This window comes from Bufo gargarizans, chromosome 2, assembly GCF_014858855.1.
Source record: "Bufo gargarizans isolate SCDJY-AF-19 chromosome 2, ASM1485885v1, whole genome shotgun sequence".
NCBI lineage: Eukaryota > Metazoa > Chordata > Amphibia > Anura > Bufonidae > Bufo > Bufo gargarizans.
The window spans coordinates 286,946,624-286,969,950 of NC_058081.1; the positions used below are offsets into that span (position 1 = coordinate 286,946,624).

The window sequence follows — 23,327 nt, forward strand, 5'->3', positions numbered from 1 at the left end:
TGAACATACAGCTGATGTGCCTTGGCAAAAACTTCGATTTTTGTCTCATCTGTCCACAGGACATTCTCCCAGAAGCTTTGTGGCTTGTCAACATGTAGTTTGGCATATTCCAGTCTTGCTTTTTTATGATTCGTTTTCAACAATGGTGTCCTCCTTGGTCGTCTCCCATGTAGTCCACTTTGGCTCAAACAACGACGGATGGTGCGATCTGACACTGATGTTCCTTGAGCATGAAGTTCACCTTGAATCTCTTTAGAAGTCTTTCTAGGCTCTTTTGTTACCATTCGGATTATCCGTCTCTTAGATTTGTCATCAATTTTCCTCCTGCGGCCACGTCCAGGGAGGTTGGCTACAGTCCCATGGATCTTAAACTTATGAATAATATGTGCAACTGTACTCACAGGAACATCTAGTTGCTTGGAGATGGTCTTATAGCCTTTACCTTTAACATGCTTGTCTATAATTTTCTTTCTGATCTCTTGAGACAGCTCTTTCCTTTGCTTCCTCTGGTCCATGTCGAGTGTGGTACACACCATATCACCAAACAACACAGTGATTACCTGGAGCCATATATATAGGCCCAATGGCTGATTACAAGGTTGTAGACACCTGTGATGCTAATTAGTGGACACACCTTGAATTAACATGTCCCTTTGGTCACATTATGTTCTGTGTTTTCTAGGGGTACCATCATTTTTGTCCATGCCTGTTTCATGAGTTTATTTTTTTACATAATTCTGTTGAAGCATGGTTGAAAAACAATGTCTGACTTTCATTGGTTAACATTTATAGAATTTTAATTTATTATTACTTTTGTCAGATTAAAGTTATTTCTGTGACCATTGTGACTTTTTCTTTCATTGACCAAAGGGTACCAACAATTTTGTCCACGTCTGTATATGAACCAAAAACAAAATCTGTAAAACCTAGAAATGGTTTATATTAATCTTCTTCACATCACTGAACGCGTTTGTTTTGCGGTTACGTGAGGCACTGCATGCATTGGCCTTTATTCTTACGGTAGAGAAGTCATTAATTATAACTGTTTATGAATTCGGACATTTAAACTTGCTTTTTTTATTTTTTTATTCCAATTTAAATTTAGTAGGAGTCGGAGTCTGAGTCGGTTCATTTTTTGCCGACTCCAGGTACCCAAAATTGACTCAGACTCCACAGCCCTGGTTTTAACTGATGATCTATCCTCTGGATAGATCATCAGCATCTGATCGGTGGGGGTCCAACAACCCGCCGATCAGCTGTTTGAGAAGGCAGTGGCGCTCCAGCAGCGCCACGGCCTTCTCACTGTTTACCGCTGGCCCACTGACATCACAACTAGTATCAACTAGCGTGGGCGGGGCTAAACTCCATTCAAGTGAGCAGAGCTTAGCCCCGCCCACGCTAGTTGATACAAGTCGTGACGTCACTCGGCCAACGGTAAACAGTGAGAAGGCAGCGGCGCTACTGGAGCGCCGCTGCCTTCTCAAACAGCTGATCGGCGGGGGTCCCGGGTGTCGGACCCCCGCCGATCAGAAGCTGATGATCTATCCAGAGGATAGATCAGTTAAAACAAAGTGCAGAACCCCTTTAAATCTTAGCTCATGGCGTGATGTTAATTTAAATTCAAGTGATGCACCAATAAAAAGTTAGACTCTTCTATAATATAACTAATACCCAACTGCCTTCCAGAGAGCAGGATGCACATTTCACCAGGCTATGGAAAAAGTGAAATGTAACCCATATATTTTTTCCTTCATTATTGTCTTTAAATTTCATAAGGAAATTAAATTTAAAAATTTGGAGGACACTTTGCGAAAAGAAAACCAATGTTCATTTCTGAAATGTAGGAAAGTGACAGTAGAGAATATCCAGGCACTTTGATCAGTTCATTACTTTATGTCTTGGAACTCGTAGCAGGAAACAGATCTCCTATAAATGCTGAATGTGCTTCTGGAATTTAAATACAAAATGTCTTTTATTTGCTTCCACGCTGTGTTTTTGGAGTTATTTAGAACAGGTTGGGCTTTACTGGAGATTTGTTTTACCGGTTGCATTATAGACTGCTACGTTGGCAGTACCTTCCCCCAATTTACCCATTGATGATGATAAAGTAGATAAGCAGATTGAGTGATATAAAAAGAGAAAAACAGTATATACAGTTAGGTCCATATATATTTGGACACTGACACAAATTTTATTACCTGTTTACTAAAACATTCAAGTTATAGTTATATAATGGACATAAAGTCCAGACTTTTATTTGAAGGTATCCACATTAAAATTGGATAAGGGGTTTAGGAGTTTCAGCTCCTTTACACGTGGCACCCTGTTTTTAAATGGACCAAAAGTAATTGGCCAATTGACTCAAAGACTGTTTCATGGGCAGGTGTGGGCAATTCCTTTATAATTGCATTCTCAATTAAGCACATAAAAGGCCTGGAGTGGATTTGAGGTGTGGTGCTTGCATTTTGAAGATTTTGCTGAGAAGTAAACATGCTGTCAAAGGAGCTCTCCATGCAGGTGAAACAAGCCATCCATCATCTGCAAAAACAGAAAAAACACATCCGAGAAATTGCTACACTATTAGGAGTGGCAAAATCTACAGTTTGATACATCCTGAGAAAGAACGCACTGGTGACCTCAACAATACAATAAGACCTAGACGCCCATGGAAGACAACAGTGGTGGATGACCGCAGAATAATTACCATGGTGAAGAGAAACCCCTTCACAACAGCCAACCAAGTGAACAACACTCTCCAGGATATAGGCATATCAATATCCAAATCTACCATAAAGAGAAGACTGCATGAAAGTAAATACAGAGGGTTCACTGCATGGTATAAGCCTCAAGAATAAGAAGGCTAGATTGGACTTCTTAAAAAAACAGCACACTTCTGGAAGAACATTCTTTGGACAGATGAAACCAAGATCAACCTCTACCAAAATGATGGAAAGAAAAAAGTATGGTGAAGGCATGGTACAGCTCGTGATCCAAAGCATACCACATCATCTGTAAAACACGGCGGAGGCAGTGTGGTGGCTTGGGCATGCATGGCTGCCAGTGGCACTGAGCCCCTAGTGTTCATTGATAATGTAGATCAAATGGTTGTGCAGGCAGTGTTAAGCTGAGAAACACAAATAAAAAGGTGCACCATAGGGTAATAACGTACGATTAAGATAAAGAATTGTCTCCAAAAAGGAGGCTCACTTTGTAGAGTTGTGCTATACGTAGGCACAAGTCTAGTGTAGACTAATCGAGGGATGTTTAAATTCCCCTTGTAATGGACGGTATGCAGCCAAGAATGCAGCTACTCTGGTTGGGGATGCCCGGGGTTCCCCAGAAGGCAAGTAGATCAGCAGAAAAGAATATCCCACGGTGCAAAAGACCATCCAATGGTTCGTAACCGAAGCATTGGATAGTCTTTTGCGCTGTGGGATATTCTTTTCTGCTGATCTCTGTTGATAATGTGAAACAGGACAGAAGCAGCCGAATGAATTCTGGGGTTTTCAGAGACATACTGTGTGCTCAAATCCAGCCAAATGCAGCCAAACTGATTGGTCGGTGTTTTATAATACAGATGGACAATGACCCAAAACATAAAGCCAAACCCAGGAGTTTATTAAAGCAAAGCAGTGGAATATTCTTGAATGGTCAAGTCAGTCATGAAAAGCATGCATTTCACTTGTTAAAGCCCACAAACAAACAGCAACTGAAAACCGCTGCAATAAAGGCTTGGCAGAGCATTAAAAAGGAGGAAACACAGCGTCTGGGGATGTCCATGAGTTCAAGACTTCAGGCAGTCATTGCCAACAAAGGGGTTTCAACCAAGTATTAGAAATTAACATTTTATTTACAATTATTTAATTTGTCCAATAACTTTTGAGCCCCTGAAATGAAGAGATTGAGTTTAAAAAATGCTTTAGTTCATCACATTTTATGAAATCATTCTGTTAAACCCACTGAATTAAAGCTAAAAGTCTGAACTTCAACTGCATCTGAATAGTTATGTTCAAAATCCATTGTGGTAATTAATGTACAGAACAAAAATTTGAAAAATGCTGTCTATGTCCAAATATATATGGACCTAACTGTAGATAAAGAGGAACTGTTATAAACTAATATTTTAAAAACCATGCAGAAGGACATCCTTGATGAAATGTATCAACTCTCTAAACATTCTAATTTAATGATATTGCTAGCGGCAGATAAGTTACTTCATATTATTGTAGAGCCATTTGAACACAATATCCTTTAGCTATGTGATTTCTACAGCTGAAAAAACAATTAAAAAAAAAAACTTTACCTGCTAAAAATGTCAACTTTCAAATATAGTGGCTGCAGCAATGTAGTTCTACTATATAAAATTAAACTACGGGGGAAATTATCTTGGGGGTAATGGCTCATTCACACGACCATGGTTTGGTTTTGCATCCGTTCTGTTTTGCGGACAAGAATAGGCATTTCTATAAAGGGCCGTCCGTTCCGCATTTTGCAGACCACAAAATACGGCACGTTCGTGTGAACAAACCCTAAGTCAGTTTTGTTCGAGTCTGCATTGGAGCACTTTGTGTCAAATTTATCAAAAGATGCATGTTATTTGTTAGATTTGGTGTATCTTTAAACCCTACTGCAGTGATCATTTTTTAAAAGTTGCATTGATAAATCTGGAGTGAAACTAACAAAGCTAACATGCTCTTTTTAAAAAAACTGGAGTGAGTGGTGTAAAAAAGCAATAAGTTGCAAAATTTGTGCACAAGTAACCCCAAAAGGTCGCAAGGCCTAATTTGCAACCTTTTGATGCCACAGTTCAGGAGTGTGTGGTGTGAAAAATTCCCCAATATGTGACTGCTTATAGAGGTCAAGGATCACTATACATTGAAAAAATATAAATTTTATATATATATATATATATATATATACACACACACACACACACATTACTCACAAAAAGTTAGGGATATTTGGCTTTTGGGTGAAATTTATGGAAAATGTAAAACGTTCACTGTACAGTGATATATCATGAAAGTAGGGGATTTAATCAGGACTTTTCATCAGTTTTAATTATGGTATTACCTTATAGGGCGGCCCCCACTGATGCCATGGGTGTATTTTATTTTTCAAACTCACCCCCCGTTCGTCCGTTGTGGCCCCCGATGATTTGGCGCGCTGTATTATAATGAGCATTAAACTCGCAATAAGGAGGAGACGCAGTCTTCTGCTGTGGGCATCTCCTTCTCCCTGGCTGTGAGCGCGATCCAATCAGAGCGGACCACTCACAGCCAGGGAGAAGGAGCGAGATTCCTTCTCCCTGGCGGTGAGCGGTCCGCTCTGATTGGATCGCGCTCACAGCCAGGGAGGAGACGCCCACAGCAGAAGACTGCATCTCCTTCCCATTGCAAGGATTTATATAAAAATATATACACCCATGGCATCAGTGGGGGCCGCCCTACAAGTTAATACCATAATTAGCCTATGTCAAAACTGATGAAAGTTCCTCTTTAAGTAAAAGCATGCAAATGTGATTTCCTAATCTCAAACAAGTTATCGACACAAAAGCCAACAACAGTGGTGGGTATACCCCCACAAAAAATTTCAATGTCTCAATAACTTGTCATGTGGCCTTGAGATTCAATTACAACTTGACAACGACGTCTCTTGCTGTTCACAAGTCGACTTGTTGTCTGTTGAGGCTCGGTATCCCAATCTTCTTGAAGGGCGGCCCTCAGGTCATTGAGGTTCTGGGTACAGAGTTACGAGCCTCTACACGACAACTAATCTCATAGGTTTTCACTGGGATTCAGGTCTGGAGAAAGTGCAGGCCACACCATTTGAGGTACCACAGTCTCCAGCTGCCATTCCCTAATGATGAAATTAGGCATGTGTTGTTCATGCAGAGGCACAATGCCTGGTTTAATGATATTATTCAAGTAGTTTGGGCTTGTCACTGTACCATTCACAAAGTGTAGGGCAGTTCTGTATTGGCTAGAGACACCTGCCCACACTGTACCACCACCAAAGGCTTGTCTGGTGACAACAGTGGCTGATGCATAGTGCTCTCCTTGACGTCTCCACCATCGTTGGCGGCCATCATTTCTGCTCAGCATGAATCGACTTTCATCAGTGAACAGCATTGAGGCCCACTGATCCCTCGTCCAGTGTAGATGCTCCTTGGTCCATGCAAGACGATGACACCTGTGCCTGGTGGTGTGGTCAGGTACCCTTGCAGGTCATCTAACACGCAGACCACGCTGCTGTTAATGGTTTTGAATAGTCTGACGTGACACATGGGTGCCTTTCGCCTTCCTTAAATGTGCCTGATTTTTCATCATATGGTTCCACAGGGCATTGTTCACAATGAAGCAACCTGCTAATGACACTCTAAGCTCAGTGGCCAATTCCGTACATCCTGCTTGAAGCTTCACAATGGCTCATTTACACGACCGTATTGGTTTTAGCAGTCCACAAATTGCAGAAACACAGGTATTGACCATGTGCGCTTCGCATTTTGTGGAACAGCCCTATGATACAAATGTCTATTGAATAGGACATGTTCTATCTTTTTTTCTAAAATGCATGGTTCTGCATCTGTTCTACCAAATTGCGGAATGGATACAGACACAAATATATCGTCGTTTGAATGAGCCCTTACTAATATTAACTTTGTTTTTAGGTTGTGTAGTGTCAGGATATTGATGAACTGCCACATAATCTATTGTAATTGATGTAGGTTTCATTTACCATCACCTGAGAAAAATAAATGTGGGTGAAAAGAAATTACTGAATATGCTCCATGATGTGAACTTATTGTACCAATATGAAAGAAATCAAATGCTTTTCATATTGTGGTCAAATATAATGTAATGCTATACTCTCAAACTGAAAATGCTGTGAAGGAGATTTCTTAATATATCAGCACAGTTATAACAGTGAACTGGTCTTTCCCAGTGCATCATGCTTCAGATGAATCAACAGGGCAACATACATTAAGGCAAATTTCACGTGTATCAGTCTGTCAAATCTACTCTGTGTGACAGCAGTATTTCCCAGACTAAACACTGCTCTTTTGAAATAAACTCCCGGTATTATAATAATTTATGATGCTTTGTGTTCTGGCCCAACTGCGACTGTACTAAATTGTACTGACAGCATTATGGGGGGTACAATTCAGTAAAGCCAAGAATTCTTACATGTTCTAATATATTTAGTGCCAATACCAGGGTCTCTAAGAAAGCAGTGGCTGATGGTGTAGTGACAGTATCCTTACATCTACACCGCTGTAGGCCCTCTCAACATTACCCTGTGAAGCTAGCCATACATACTTATGACCAAAGACTAAGTCAGCTGGGCCAATGTGTTGATTGCAGTGGGGTGGGGGAGTAAGGCCCTGCCAGCTGCCTACTTTCTGGTGAAATAAATAATTGACGTGTTGAAATCAGCATAATTTTTTGCTAGTCTGCCCAAATACAAATTAGATTGTCAGCTGATCCTACAGAAATCAGGTTTGGTTAACTTTAATGTGAATGGCCAACCTTAAAGGGGTTCTGCACTTTGTTTAAACTGATGATTTATCCTCTGGATAGATCATCAGCATCTGATCGGCGGGGGTCCAGTGATGTCGGCCCAGTGAGGTCACCGCCGACCCAGTGATGTCACTACTAGTATCACTGGCCTGGGCGCGGCTTATCTCCGTTACCTTGAATGGAGCTCAGCATGGCCCAGGCCAGTTGATACAAGTCCTGACGTCACTCGGCCAGCAGGTAAACAGTGAGAAGGCCGCGGTGCTGCTGGAGCACCGCTGCTTTCGCAAACAGCTGATCGGCGGGGGTCCAGTGGATAGATCATCAGTTTAAACAAAGTGCAGAACCCCTTTAAGTCTCCTTTACATGGCTCAACTGAGCAGGCAATTATATGGAATAAACGGTTCGTTCACAATAACTAACTTCTCATAAAAGGGGGTGAGCTGCATTTACATGCAGCAATCATCTCCTCTGCAAGGGGAGTAGCAATCACTACAGCAATTGCTTGTCTCCATAGAGATTTGTTGTTTCTGGGCAGCAGGTGTCCAAATCAGTGATGCTTTCACCCAATGAACAAGCCTTTCCTCACACATTTATATGGACCAGTTATTGGGAATGAGCATTCTTACCATGGGCTGATGCCAAGGAAGCTACCAAGCATCCCGACAGCCTCCCGTCGGGTACTTAGCAATCTGTCAGGGTTTAAATGTGCACTAAAATACATTGCCAGCTTAGCATGCACACAGAAGTGCTCTCCGTTATGTCAGCACAGCTTTGAGCACTGATAGCGGGGGAACAGTACATGGGGCAATAGGAAGATAAAAAATATTGATAACTACTTATGTTCAGTACTGCTCATGTATTACTGTAGATAATAGTCCAGAATGGTGGTGACAGATTCCCTTTAAAAGTGACAACATACATAGCCATATACACTAATTGGAAAAAAATTAAAGCACCCATATATAAAATGTCAGATTGGCGCAAGACTCATCAAGCAGTTGTTTCTCAGGCAGATATGTATAGGATTACAGGTGTGATCTCATTAGACTCTGGGTCTTGCCACAAGAGGGCATAAAAGTGCTTCCCCCGCTGCCCTATAAAAATACCCTCAGAGGCTACTTTTTGGGATGCATTCAAAGATATTTTGCCTAGTTGAAACTAAGATACTGGCAGGGGGCGCATCATAAGAGAGGAGCAGGATGGTCATTTCGACAAATTGCCCAACACGTACGCTGTTCTGACCTAGCTGTTAGAAGTTGGCAGCAGTGGTTCCTTTGGGGAACACACATGCCAAACAGGCTTTGGACAACCCAGACAAACCGCCAGTAGGAGATAATTGTTTGATCTACAAACAAGCATGGACTAGCTCCAGTTTCCTGCCATTGACAGCCAGGCACTGTCGCCTTCATTTGCAGTGATGTCACGAATGAGAAATGTTGACTGCGACAGAATGGAACTATATTGTCTTTAGCTATGGATACCACAATTGTTTTTGTTGTGGAGCGACACACTGCTCCAACTGCTGGTGTGATGATTTGGGAAGCAGTCGTCACCTCTAGTAGCGATACGAGGGACACTAAGCACTCAATGATATGTGTAGGACATCCTGCAGCCACATGTGTTGCCTCTCATGGCAGGGCTTCAAACCAGCGCTTTTCAGGATAATGCTCGCCCACACATAGGAAGGGTTTCCAAGGAATGTCTCCTCCAGATTACATAACTTACTTAGACTGCCTGGTCACCAGATTTATGGTCAATCGAGCATTGATAGAACCAGCTGCAGCCTATGAGTGTGCATGATCTACAAATCTGTTGGTAAATGTGCCACAGGATACCATACAGAACCTGTATGCATCCATGTCCAACCGTATTTCCAGCCTAGAGGCAGCCCATCAGGGTACTAGAGCCTCTGTTCACTTGTACAGTTTTCCCCAATAAACATATCCTTTTGCTCTAATATTGTAACCACGGATCATAATTACATTCACACAGTTTCATGCAATTCCAACAACTCATTCTTGGTGCGCAGGACCGGTTTTAGACAAAATGTGGCCCTGGGCAAAATCAAAAGTGGGGCCCCAAATCTTGCAATAATGTACTAACAACACAGTTACGTTCTGTTGATTCCAGCGCTCCCTCACAGAGTTACACCCCATAAAGCTCCTCACAGAGATCTGCACCCTCGTGGCCCCAGAATACGCCACATGCCCCTTCCCCTCAAAGCAATGAGTTCACCTCACACATGGCATCTGAGAGAGTGTTGAAAACCAGAAGCGCGGGATTCCTCCCCCAGCTGAGACTGGGGAAAGAACCATGTTCTATAAATAAGCAAGGGAAAGAAAAAGAAGAGCCCAGCCACAACAAGGGCGCCAGTCACCTAGATGAAATAGTGTGGGAATGAAATAAGGTGAAAGAGAGAGTAAAATCCCGAAGGATATTTATCCAAAGGTTTTTATGATATAGAATAATCGATATATGAGGATCTGTATATTAAAATTGGTGTATAAAAGCAATCAGTGCAAAACAGCATATAAAAACGTAAGTAAAAGTAGGTATACGTATGAGGGACTCGCTTCACTGGGGAGATAGTCTATGGGATAAATCTCAAGACACCCATAAGCTAAACTCCCCCCACGAGGATCGCTTGTAGAATCACAGGAAGAACCGCAGTCAACACGGAAGGTACTTCTGGAAAAATTCCCTTTATTAAAATCTAGGCTCGACCCATTTCGGGGGTTTGCAAATACCTCCTTCCTCAGGAGCAGTCAATATGCAATAAAAACAAACATATAAAAGTATGGCGAATCTATGGACCTTCTATACCTCTATATGATGTGTGGCAGCTTGAGAAATGCACGTGGGGAGGCGGAATCAGGAAATTATGTCACTTCCGGTTTGGGTGAACATGCGTTTCACAGTGGAACGCATGCCCGTTCTAGGGTGGCTAATGTGATTAATTAAAATTGATCTGGCTATTCCAAGTCTTCACAAACCAGTAGTTATTGTAGGGGGCTATAAAAATGTAGTCTGTTGGGATAATATGGGGGTGGGGAGGGTGCTGTACACAACAATATCGCGATGAAAAGAAAAGTCCTGATAAGGCTTAGCTTGCTTCAGTGAGCGGGCCTATAGAGGTCCTGAGCGGGGGTGCTGTTAGAGTTGCCACCTTTCCCAACAAAAAAGGTTGGTGTGGGTTAATACTGGTGTTATTTGATCATATTTTACGTTTTGCTCCTTTTTTTTCTTAATAAAATCAAACTTTTCACTGTTGGGGACACCCTGTGTAATTTTTATTTAGCCTCTATTTTTAAAATGTTTCTGTGGGGATTCGAACTCACAACCTTCTACATTAAAGGCAAGAACCTTAACCACTGGGCTATACAGCTCAATGATAGGTCATTGCTGTAAAACCTCATAGAAGCTTCTCTGGTATACTATGAGGTTTTTCAGCAATGACATAGCATTGAGCTCTATAGCCCAGTGGTTAAGATTCTTGCCTTTATTGTAGATGGTTGCGAGTTCGAATCCCCACAGAAACATTTAAAAGATAGAGTCTAGTACGCAGGGTGTCCCTAAGCATAATGACCATGCTTGGGAATACCCCTTTCATGTTCATAAACTCTGAAATTCCACACTCTGGAATCCCTAAAGCAGGGGGCCTGGGCAATTGCCCAGTTTGCCCCACCACCACCGCCAAAATCAGATACGGTTGCGTGAATAATCTCTTATTGTGAGCCATACTTAAAATACAGTCAGGGAAATGTAATAAAGCATTTACACCGCTATTGTGATGTAAAAAGTTGCAAATTATGGACTATGCTATAATTGCTAAATAATTTGCGACTTTTCATTATATCTTAACCTTTTTAAATTGCCTTGAAAAGTGTTTGGGGCACAGTGAGATGGCTCATAACTTGGTAATGCACCAGATCTTAATACATTTGGCACATTCTGTGCTGATGGACTTTACCAATACTGACATTACAAACACCAGTCTTAGTATATCTCCCCCAGTGTACATACAGTACTTGTACAGCTATAGTAGATATACTTGCAGTCTTAGGACTCATCCACACGACTGTATTTATGTGTCCGCATCAGTTTTGTAATTTTGCAGAACGCATGCGGACCCATTCATTTCAATGGGGCGGCAAAAGATGCAGACAGCACACCAAGTGCTGCCCATATTCATACTTCCGCGGCCCTGCAAAACACATAGAATGTGTCCTATTCTTGTCCGCAAATGCCATAAGAGAAAATGAAGAGCCAGATCCAGTTTTTAGTTTCTTAAAGGGCATCTGTCAGCAGTTTTGTACCTAGGATACTGGCTGACCTGTTACATGAGTACTTGGCAGCTGAAAACATCTGTGTTGGTCCCTTGTTCCTATGTGCCCGCATTGCTGAGAAAAATGATGTTTTAATATATGCAAATGAGCCTTTAGGAGCAACAGGGGCGTTGTAATTAAACCTAGAGGCTCTGTTCTCTCTGCAACTGCTGCGTCCTCTACTCTTTGATTGAAAGGGCCAGGCAGTGTAAATGTGATCACTGCCTGACACAGTCAAAGTGGAGAGAGCATGGCAGTTGCAGGGAATGTGGAGACACTAGGTGTAATAATAGTAATGCCTCCGTTGCTCCATGTGGCAAGCACACATGTAACAGGTCAGCCAGTTTCAGAGGTACAATTTTGCTGACAGATGCCCTTTAAATCTATCCAGTTATCCCTGTTTCAGTTTTGAATGATAGCTTTATGCTGCATCAGTCTTTGCTGCTCGGCCCTTTTCAAGCAAATGGGGTTCAGTGCAGATACCAGATACAGAGGATGGACAAGTGCAGTGTGGTATAAACATTAGAACCTTTTTTTTAAGCTCTTAAAGAACCCTTTAATATTTCACCACCATGATGCCGCAGGTATAGGTAGAGCAGTATATACTGCCGTTATTAGTGTAGTCAGTTCTGCTTAGACAGTCTGGATTTTAGGTGGTCTGAGGATTTTGTCGACCCTTGCAGAAATGTCAGGGTGCAGTTAATCAGCTGATGATGCATGTTATGTCTATGGGCAGTTTTGGACATACTATGCCATGCTTTACAGTAACAGACTAAATTGTTCCAAAAAGTAGAGACAAATAAAAGCGGGTGTGAAAAGGGTTACTGGGATGGGAGCAACTGGTATGAATTCCTTATGTACTCCTTATCATAATAAATGGAAACACAAAGAAATACAGAATGCTCTATATTTTTTTTTATTCACAAAAATGTGTCAGTCTTTTAGAAATATCAAACAAGTGATTTATAGTATCTAAAACATACATCCGAGACACAATCTATTGCCATTCCAGCAATTTTTTCTGCTAGTCTGATCTATAAATAAAACCTATAGGTTACATAGGCGTAAAAGAATTTACACCCCTGCAGTGCCACATACAGGGCCAAATAACTCAGGAGAGGGGGCGGTACTATAAAGAAACATCGTCACTAAATACTGTAAGGGTTTGCTTTCTAAACCTCTTGTAAATTACAAGAGCAAAGAGACAGCAAACACAAACCAAAACCCTTCTGTTGGACCCCAATTCAACGAAAATTACCGTAATATAAAAAATAACATGTTCTACATTTGACATATACAATATATACACTTCTTATATGCACAGTTAAATTAGGGCTAAATTTGTTTAAACACATTATAAATAATTTGCAGCTAACTATCCTACACTTAGCGTGGCTTCAGACTCTGCTTGCAAATGAGAAGATCTGGTTCTGCCTGTGTGGGTCAGTGTGAATCACCTGGAACAATAGAACTCCTTGCATAATGGTACATAGACACATCTGTGACTAAAGGAGTGCAAAATACTAACTGCTAGGAGCAAACAAGCCTCATTCATATGAAAAGAGATCATATTCAAAAGTAAATGACCATTGTAAGGTACGATGGGAAATGTTATATGTGACTGACCGAGAGCTCAGAGTTAGCAAGTCTGATGTATCTAGACCACTTGCATGCTAAGCATATGGTGCACAGGCTAAATTCTAATTTCAGTATTGTGTGCAAAGCAATAAAACAAAGCAAACCTGAACTGTAAACCTGTGATCATTTAAGCAAATAATCTGCTACACACAAAATCCTCAATTACACATTGCAAACACCAGCCGGCCTGTTTTGGTACAAATGGCAAAGCATTAAAAAAAGACGACATGTTAGCAAATAGCAGAGCTAGAAAAGGAAAGAGTCTCTGTGGATTGAGCATGTCAATGCATTGTCTTCACAGGAATGAAAGTAAAGATGCCTACAAGTCTTAGGAAATAATACAGTTTTTGCCTTTGCGTCCCTTCTTTTTGGATTTAGTGGTCCTTTGGCCAAAATGACTACTAGATAGTGCAGATGTGGGACTGGGCAAGTCATCTGTAAAATACTGATATCTTTGTGGCCGCGGAATAGGCTGTCCAAGAAAATATCCCTCCTCTTCTGAGTCAGAGGAGGATGAGGAACATGTTGAACACCAAGAGTCATCATCCTCACCATAAAGACCCAAAAACTTATCCATAATTTGGCTTTGCAATCCATAGTCTGAAGCGGCATTTGCATACTGTCCAAAAAGTTCACTGTTCTGAATGTACGCCTGAAGTTCTTGAGGGGATTTGTTCTGAAAGACTCGGTCATAATCCTCTGAAGTGTAACATCTGGGTTTCTCACGTCCAGGTACTTTTTGGTCTGCTGCAAGATTAAGTGCATTTTCAGAGCGAGATTTTCTGCTTTTCCTACGCCTATGATGATGACGAGGTCTCTCACCGCGTTCCTGCATATGATAAACCCTTCTCCGACTTCTCTCACTCATGGGAGGCTGTCGGATTTCAATGCTGCCATAATCTCCATTATCAATTACATCATCTGAAAATTTGACTTGTGGTCTTGTCTGTGATTTTGACCTTCTCAGGGCAGACATGTGAACAGGTTTTTCTTCTGGAAGTGGCTTTTCCTGGCAAATTTCCAAATTTAGACTTTTCAAAGATTCAGAACTCCTGTTCATCATGGAAGAATTAAGAGTTCCCATGTTGCTCATTTTCTCACAGTCTCTTGTGTCCAAGTCTTGAAAATTTGGATAAGAGAAGTGTGAAGGGCGTGTTTTACTATCCCCATCATTTGATGCTCCTAAAGGAAAAAACAAATAAATAGAAGAAATTATACCATGTAATTTACAAGACATTTTAAGTTTACAGAGAGAAAATTCCTGAAGACCACATCATTTACTGTGCTCTAAGACCATAATATAAAGCTAGACAAACATGACAAAATTTACACATTTAATTTAATGTGAAATGCTTGGCTGTGTGTGTTTACGGCTAGTACTTTCTGCTTTTAGTCTGCAATTGATCATTTCACCAAAAAGTATATGAAATCTGTCCCTATGAAGAATAAAATGACATACCTGTTATATTGGACAATGCTAGCGAATCCATAGAGTTACATATGTTTTCAAGTTGTGGTTTTAGATCATCAGACAAACATTCCAATGAGTCTTTGTACCATGGTATCTTGTCATGTTTGTAACCAGATGTTCCATGATCCAAGTCTAATTCTTGTATCTTTCTGCTGCTTGCTGGCCCTGGGTGGCTGCCGTAAGCAGAGTCTCCAAGACCATCTTGTGACTGTGCCCAGTACATATCAGTCTGATACTTTTTACTTGCCAAACTCTGGTTGCGCCCAGCTCTTTTAAGGTCACTACAGATTTTGACATTTTCTGACATCCATTGTTCACTAGATCGATTATCTTCAGTGGGCTGCTGGAAGAGTCCTTTCTCGCCAAACTTTATAAGCAACTGGGTCATGTAGTCATCATGCTCAGCCCATTCTTCATGATCCTCTGGAGTCTCCTGCTCATCTCTTCCTTTCCAAAAGTCACTATCATCAAAACTGGCACCTTGCCTTGATAAGCCAAGGTCATCCATCTTACGAGACAGTGTGTCATCAGCATTACCAGACAGTCCTGGGAACTTGTAATTCAATGCTGGAGACAGCAAGAGCGACTGTCGACACTGATCTGCAGATCTGCTGCTCTTTCCCATTCTTACGCTTCTTCTGGATTCTCTAGATCTAGCAGACTGAAATGCTGAGTCAGAAGAATCAGAAGCATGAACATCTTCTCCCAAACTACAGATCTTTGAGCAATAGATTCGGCCCTTTTTTGGCAGAAAGGGGCATCCAAGTAGGGAAACTTTGCACTGTGCACAAGAAAAACAGATTTCTGTTGCGTGCCAGTGCTGGCCATCATAGGTCATCTGGGCATGGTCAACACCTAAAAGGGTGAATAAAGGAAGACCAGTGAATATCAGATATCTAAGTATCTACAATTTAATTAAATGATACGCCAGTGCCAAGTGCACAACAATCTTAAATCATCTATACTGAAAAGAAATTTGCATAGGTCTGTGTATTTCTATTACAATGTTTGGGTTTTGTTTCACTAATCTATTATCCCCTTTGAACCCCTCATCATGCATTACAATGCATTATGGTAAGATTACAAGAAAAGCTTCACAATACCTATATGCTCTCCACAGGATTCACAGTATTCTGCATAATGGGATTCAAAGCAGCCACAACAGAAGGGACGGCCATCTTTCATGATGTATCTCTGTCCTCCAAGCACGGTCTCACACTCATAGCAACAAAAATGCTTCATATGCCAGTGACGCCCCTCAGCTTCGGTGCACTCATCAGCAAATATAATCTACAAAAAAAAATAAAAAAAAAAGTGATATATGAAGCCATATCTTAATAATTATGCTAGTACTTCTGTACTAAAACACAAACTGACATTGTCTATAAGTAATGAAAGGGTTTCTCGGGCCATTTCACCATCCGGACTTGTTACCAACCTGTGGTAAGAAGATCTTAGACAGTACTTACCAGTCCATTGCTAGCACAATGCTAATGTGTCTGCTGAGCTTCTGCAGGCTCTTACCAGATATGGCAGCTTCTTTTTCTGTTCAGCTCTATTTACTCTAATAGAGCTGAATATGGAAAGAAGCGGCCATATCTGGTCGGGACCTGGGTGGAAGAGACCGCAGCATCTGTTACCACAGCAGAGACAGCGTCACCGGGGAGCGAGGGACTGGCAAGCATTGTCTAAAAGATCTCCCACCCACAGGTTAGTAACAAACCCCATTAGGTGAAGTTGCCAGAGAAGCCCTTAAAGGGATTCTGTCCCTAAGTTTTGTGCTATAGAGCTGCGGACATGCACGGCTAGATCACCACTAGCACGTCCGCAATATATCTGTCCTATAGAGCTGTGTGGTTTTAATTTCTTTAAAAAAGGATTTTATAGATATGTAAATGAGTCTTGTATGTGTCCAAGGGGCTGTACTAACCTTCCTGAAGCCCAGCACCGCCTATGTCCTCCGAATCTCCTCCTTTCATCAAGTATAGATTGCCATAATCTCGCGATGCGTGATCTCACGCATGCGCAGTGCCGGTATAGTGTTCCCTCCCTGCGCTGGCATCAGTTTCAGGGAAAGAACTGCGCATGCGCGAGCTCGTGCATCGCGAAATTACGGCTATCTATAGTTGATGAAAGGAGGACATAGGCAGTGCTGGGCTCCTTCACAGGCGAGCGTGGCTGCGCACGGCAGGGCTGCAGGAAGGTTAGTACAGCCCCTTGGACACCTATGAGACTAATTTACATATCTATAAAATCATTTTTTAAAGAAATTAAAACCACACAGCCCTATAGGACAGATATATTGCGGACATGCTAGCGGCGATCTAGCCGTGCATGTCCGCAGCTCTATCACAAAACTTGGTGACAGAATCCCTTTAAACATCTGAAAACCAATAGGACAGAAGAATAATGTGACCTTATGTTGATAGAAAGCTTGCATGGGTTACATACCTCATCACATGCTGAGCATCTTGGTTTAAGCAGTTCAGCGTGGTGCCGACCACAGTGTATTTTTCCATCTTGGTAGAAGTATATCAGATCGACCAGTAGTTCGTTACACGTGGAACATGCAAAACACGATGGGTGCCAGCATACCCCAGGACCTGCCCTCGAAACAAAAATGGCTATTTCACCTCCATTAATCTTTTCGCTGCACTAGAGAAACAGAAAATAATTGTGTAAAAATACAAGTAAAAAGTCTAGTCTATACCATGCTGAAAGTTGGCACATTTGATGCTGTTCACATTAAATGTAAAAATACCACTTTTGACATAAAACGTACACAGGAATTTAAACACCCATTTAAAATCCAAAAAGGGAGGAAAGTCTAATAATCCCCAACCATAAACGGATTCTAAACCAAGACAAATATTGCTGATGTAAAGTAGACATTTAAGGGACCACTTAAGCTGGTTTTCATTATTTGAATGTGGTTTTAATAAAGTTAGCCATCTGGCTACAATTTGACACTTCTCCTAAGAAGAAAACACAGTCACGTATACAGGCAGACTAGCTGGAGGGAATCCCTATGAGCCAGGGTGAAGTGGGGGGATAATAATACGGTGCCGGTCACAGTACTAGGAGATGTACTGCCAGACATATAGCTAGAACATGACTGATCTCATGTGGGAAATGCTGCTTTATCATATTTTCTCATAAAAATGTGCATTCTAGATAGAATTCCAGTTACCTGCTCACAGACAGCATGCATCACCGCCCTTGACAAGGTTTTAATATTGCCTCTCCCAAGGGCCTCCTTTTTCCGCTGGGTGCTGAACAATATCAGTTCCTTCTTCTCTTCTTCACTTAATGACTGGCAATAACGGACCTAAGGGAGGAAACCATTTCTGTCAATGCTTGGCTTTTCCAGACATAAGGATTACTCTGGAATACGAGCAAGTATCCATCCACCATCTCAAGGTAAATCGGCCAACGTTTTGGCCCAATCCCTGGACCTTGATCACGGCCTTCTAGATCGGAGAGCAGTAAGAACATATCCTATGGAGGCGCTCACGAAAAAGATTTCATGCAGCTCTCCGATCTACAAGGCTGTGATCAAGGACCATGGACTGGACCAAATCATTGGCCAATTTACTGTAAGATGCTGGATGGATAAAAAATTTTAATAAAACACTTATTACACATATTCTTGGTGCCGTGATTACTTTATTAACATTCTACAGAACTAGAGCACCAGCACAAAGGTCAGCGTGCCAACCAGAATTTTGCGAGCATAGGGATTATTTGACACTTGACTGAAACATTCTACAGATGAGTAAACAGACTATATGGCTTACAGGGATACAATGATCCACAATGAAGAATATGGCCTGGGGCTATTAAATAGCACAAACAGAACTAAGTAAACCTATTAACACTAAGGGGGAAAAAAAACTAAATATAATACTATACAACATTAAAAAACTAAAAGTGAGCTACAAACTACAATATTCAGCTTTTTCCCCCATTTTCCAGGCAAATTTGTCAAAAACGTAGTCTTACCTCGTTATCGTGTGGGGGAAGCTGATAGAGGAGCTGCTTGATGCGAAACTTTTCTCCTACACTGTTCACATACGGGACTTTTTCTTCCGGCAAACAAGCAAAATATAACTGAACCTGCAGAATGAACAGAAACCACTTATATACAGTAAAGGAGAACAATATTATTCAGAAGACATTCATGTTCGCAGCAGACAATTGACTTCTTTGTATTTCAGATGTATTAAAGAGAAGGTGAAAAAGCCAAGAAAAGCAAACAATGCGACATTAGGATGGAGGCTTATGTGATAATGAGCACCAGATGAGCCAACTCAGCACCAGTAGATGGGCAGTTTGCACCCAGCTGCTGAATTGCTTTCCAGGAATGCAAGTTGTGCAGTGACTATTAGGGGGTACCATAAATTATGCACATTTAATGTGGTCATTATACCCCACCTCCTCTACTACTGGTCAACAAGTCCATAGAAATTCCAACATTTCTACCTACAATTACTTTGCATAACGTGAGAAGCCATCTAGAAAACAGCCCCTATAAACAGGTTTAATTTGCTTCTTGCATTTTACACATTGCCGAGACAAAAGCTGCTTTGTCAACTCCTGCTGGTAGGTTCATCCCAAGCAACAGCTTTCATTGCTTCCATCTGAGCTTTTTTCCATAGGACCCCGAAGTCAACTTCACGGGAGGGGTCAAATGCAAACATGTTTTAGCCAGATGCCAGGTTCTGCTCCAAAAAGGCACAGTTTAACTACATCCTCTCTCAAATACTATGCCAGATAAGCCTCACGTCCTTATGTGCTTTAAGGCAGGTCATAACATACTTTTCCTTATTCTGAAGTTGTTGCTACTGTGTGGAACTACTAGAAATGGCTTATAATTGCACTGAACATCCATAAAAAAAACATTATACAGTAATATAGCCTGTATGATACACAAACAAGCATATAAAAGTCTAATAAAATATGCATACACAAGGCGCACGGACACAGCTATTAGTTTGCTCCTACCTGTTCAGGGCGAAGACCTGGTGGAACCCAAGTGTACTCCTCCATGGCACAACCAGAATCGTCATCCGATGTGGAGCTTCGCTGACACCCATAAGTGAGCTTACTGACTTTCTGCTCCATTGCCATAGGCAGATAATGGGATCTTCTACCTCAAGACGCTTCAGTCATTAATTACTCTAGGGAAGAAAGAGACAAACTAAGTCAACACTTTGTTAAATTAAATCTGAAGAACGTCATGCTGAGATAATGTAGAAGAAAATCTATATCCATGCAGCAATGTCAGAGGCCAGCTTTGAAATGAATACATGCCATTCAAGGCACCAAAAGCCAGTTCCTCAGATGTCACCTCTGAAGAGGGGACCTCAGTGGTCTGGAAAGTTCATTTGCAACATCAGCAAATCAGTTTCTCACAGGTTCCTGGGTGGGAACATCTACAGGTCAAATGAACAAGGCTTTTAGGGGGGAAAATAAGTCTGACAGAACAACGTAAAGCTGTAATAAAAACCCTATTTATTGAATCATTAATACAAATGTCCCCAGGTTTATAACGCAGAACTACATGGTTTATTTGCCAGCAAAAAAAGACTCCAACTGTATTTTATAATGGGGGGATGAAAAAGAGCAGATACCAGACCCTCAAAGAGATTAGGGTAATAGAGAGCACTCCAACAAAGGAAGCTACAGTTTCTCCCTACAGGGATTATAACCTTTTGACCCTGGATAATACCGGAATACCGTGCGCCTCTTTCCACTGCTAACAGTTAAACAAACGTTCCCTGCAACAGGTGCAGCCCAGCTATTCACACCGAGCAACTGTTCACAAGTCAGTTCTGCAAACTGCTCCTCAGTAAATGCCACAACCTCACATACCATGGCCCATATTCACCTTCAAACTTGCTCTAAGGTGGGCACAGTATTTAAAAAGGTATATAAAAGATCTTCGTAGGTCATGCCTCCCAAGTTATTGCCACTCACATCCAATACTGAGAGGTGTAGTGTATGGTACAGACAGCACATAGAAGAGTACCATGCACAGATCCATTAGCCACAATCTATGGTTTCTAATCAGGGCTGTGGAGTTGGAGTTCAGTTTTTGTAAAGTCGGTAAAAACGTACCAACCCCAGCTCCGTCTTCAAAAGAAGAATATACATTTTTATAAATTAGTACTATTGTATAATTAAAGGGGTTTTCTGAGTGTTTTATTATACTGATGACCTATCCTAATCTGATTGTTGGGGAGTCTTAGGCTAGGTCTACACGACGACATTTGTCGCGCGACATTTTGTTGCACCAATGTCGCGCGACAATTTTTATAATGGCAGTCTATGGTGTCGCACTGCAACATGCGACATGCTGCGACTGCGACGCGACAGTCGCAGAAAATCCATTCAAGATGGATTTTTCTGCGACTGTCGCGTCGCAGTCGCAACATGTCGCATGTTGCAGTGCGACACCATAGACTGCCATTATAAAAATTGTTGCGCGACATTAGTGCAACAAAATGTCGCGCGACAACTGTTGCGCCCTATCTGTCGCGCGACTTTTTGTAGCGCGACAAATGTCGTCGTGTAGACCTAGCCTAACACCCAGGACCTCTGCCAATCACCTGGATGAAGCGGCCATGTTGCTACAGTACTTTGTATCGCAGCCCAGCGATAGGACTGAGCTGTTCCTAGGCCACATGATGTGGCCTCAAGTAAGCTGTGAGGGCTGCAGTGGCCTCCTAAAAGAGCTGATCCACAGACATCCCGGGTGTCAGGCCCCCACCGATCAGATACTGATAACCTATCCTGAGGATAGGTTAACAGTCAGAAACCCCCTTTACATAGTGTATGGCTAGTTGCAGCCCTGTTTCTAACTATGGATGATTGACCTCAGTATCATATTTTTACAGGAGAACAGAATTTGTTTCTTCAAGCCATAAGAATTTAGGACTTGGCTACATAATAAAAAAAAAAGTCAAATATTGGATAACTTGATCAGTTGCAAACTAAAATAAATAAATAAAAATAAAAAAAAATATATATATATATATATATATATATATATATATATATATATATGAAAGTCCTTATTTATGGATTTCTAGAGAGAAATGACTCATGCAGTATACGTTACATTTGGAAAAATTCTATAAAGAATAGCGAGTCACTGTACGGGTGGGATGGGAACCAAAGCAAAGACTTTAAAACTCTTTTTTATATGAAAATATGTTCTTTTTTAACTGAGCCAATTCAGATTTCTGGGGGATCCAACGGTGGAGACATCACCTTGGCTCAACTGTGCAACACTCTGAGATTCAGCAGCAGTTATAAAGAAGGTCTTATCCATGAGAAACATGATGGTTTAACCAGACTGAAATATTAGCATCTGCATACAGTACAGACACTGTGATACACATATAATGGCAGGGTTGTCTCCACAGCTGCCCAACTGCGGGTCAAGGCTTAAGCTTTCAAACAGACATCTTAAAGACTACTCCACACATTTGTGATGCAATAGGCATATACAAATTATTATACAGATGAGTGAAAAGCACTACTTTGGAAAAACATTTGGAAGTTTGGTAGTTCAACTGAACATTTTTATTCCAGGTTTTCATTACAGCCATGGGATGTAACATATACAAGAAATAATTCAATTTAGAGAGCGAGCCGTTAACACACAGTAAAGGGCTTTAGTCATTTTATACTGAAGAGAGAAAACATCTCAAGCAGATGGTAGAAAAATATGCTGAAAAGATCATAAATAGGGTGCTTTACACGTTTACAAGTAATACTGGATAGGCTTGTAAAATGTAATACACTTCAAAGGGACGGCGGGAAGCTCATTTACAAGGTGGATTATTACTACATGTAAAAGGAAGATCTAGATGAGATGAAAGTCAAATAAGGCAGGACCAGCCGACCATTTATGTGTATGGGGGTGTCTCAATGTACCCCCAATGGCAGATGTTCAGTTTTTACATGCTTGATCGTTTGTTCTCAAGGGAAATGTTTTGGAGAGGGGTGTTTGGCAGGGGCTTATACCCCTCTCCCCATACCCGTGTACGGGGGCAGGGGGTGGGGCCAGGAGTAACGGCGTATAGGCACCTTAGGGCCTCATGCACACAACTGTATGTGTTTCGTGGTCCACAAACCACAAAGTGTGTTATCTGCATTTTTGTGGCCTCCCTGAAATGAATGTGCCAGATCCACAAATAAATGTGGATTAGATGCAGTCGTGTGCATGAGGGCTTACACGGCATATTTCCAGCACTGGTGCTAGTAAAGTATTTGGCAATACGTTTCTGTCATAAAGTAGACTGTGGCGATTCCATAACTCCATGTTCTTGAATACCACTTTAAGATATTCAGACAATTCCAATT

General features: G+C 41.5%; 1 protein-coding gene across 1 annotated transcript in view; it reads right to left on the bottom strand.

Moving 5' to 3' along the window:
* Positions 1-12,745: 12,745 nt before the first annotated feature.
* The window catches only part of PRICKLE1 (prickle planar cell polarity protein 1), a 52,388-nt gene continuing 41,806 nt past the window's right edge, over positions 12,746-23,327 (bottom strand). The window contains exons 2-8 of the mRNA XM_044277051.1: positions 19,959-20,134; positions 18,957-19,070; positions 18,145-18,282; positions 17,406-17,609; positions 16,058-16,244; positions 14,943-15,809; positions 12,746-14,665 (exon numbers count right to left, since the gene is read on the bottom strand). Of these exons, the coding sequence (XP_044132986.1) occupies positions 13,812-14,665; positions 14,943-15,809; positions 16,058-16,244; positions 17,406-17,609; positions 18,145-18,282; positions 18,957-19,070; positions 19,959-20,084 (2,490 nt within the window). The 5' untranslated portion in view covers positions 20,085-20,134 and the 3' untranslated portion in view covers positions 12,746-13,811. The remainder of the gene's footprint in view (positions 14,666-14,942; positions 15,810-16,057; positions 16,245-17,405; positions 17,610-18,144; positions 18,283-18,956; positions 19,071-19,958; positions 20,135-23,327) is intronic.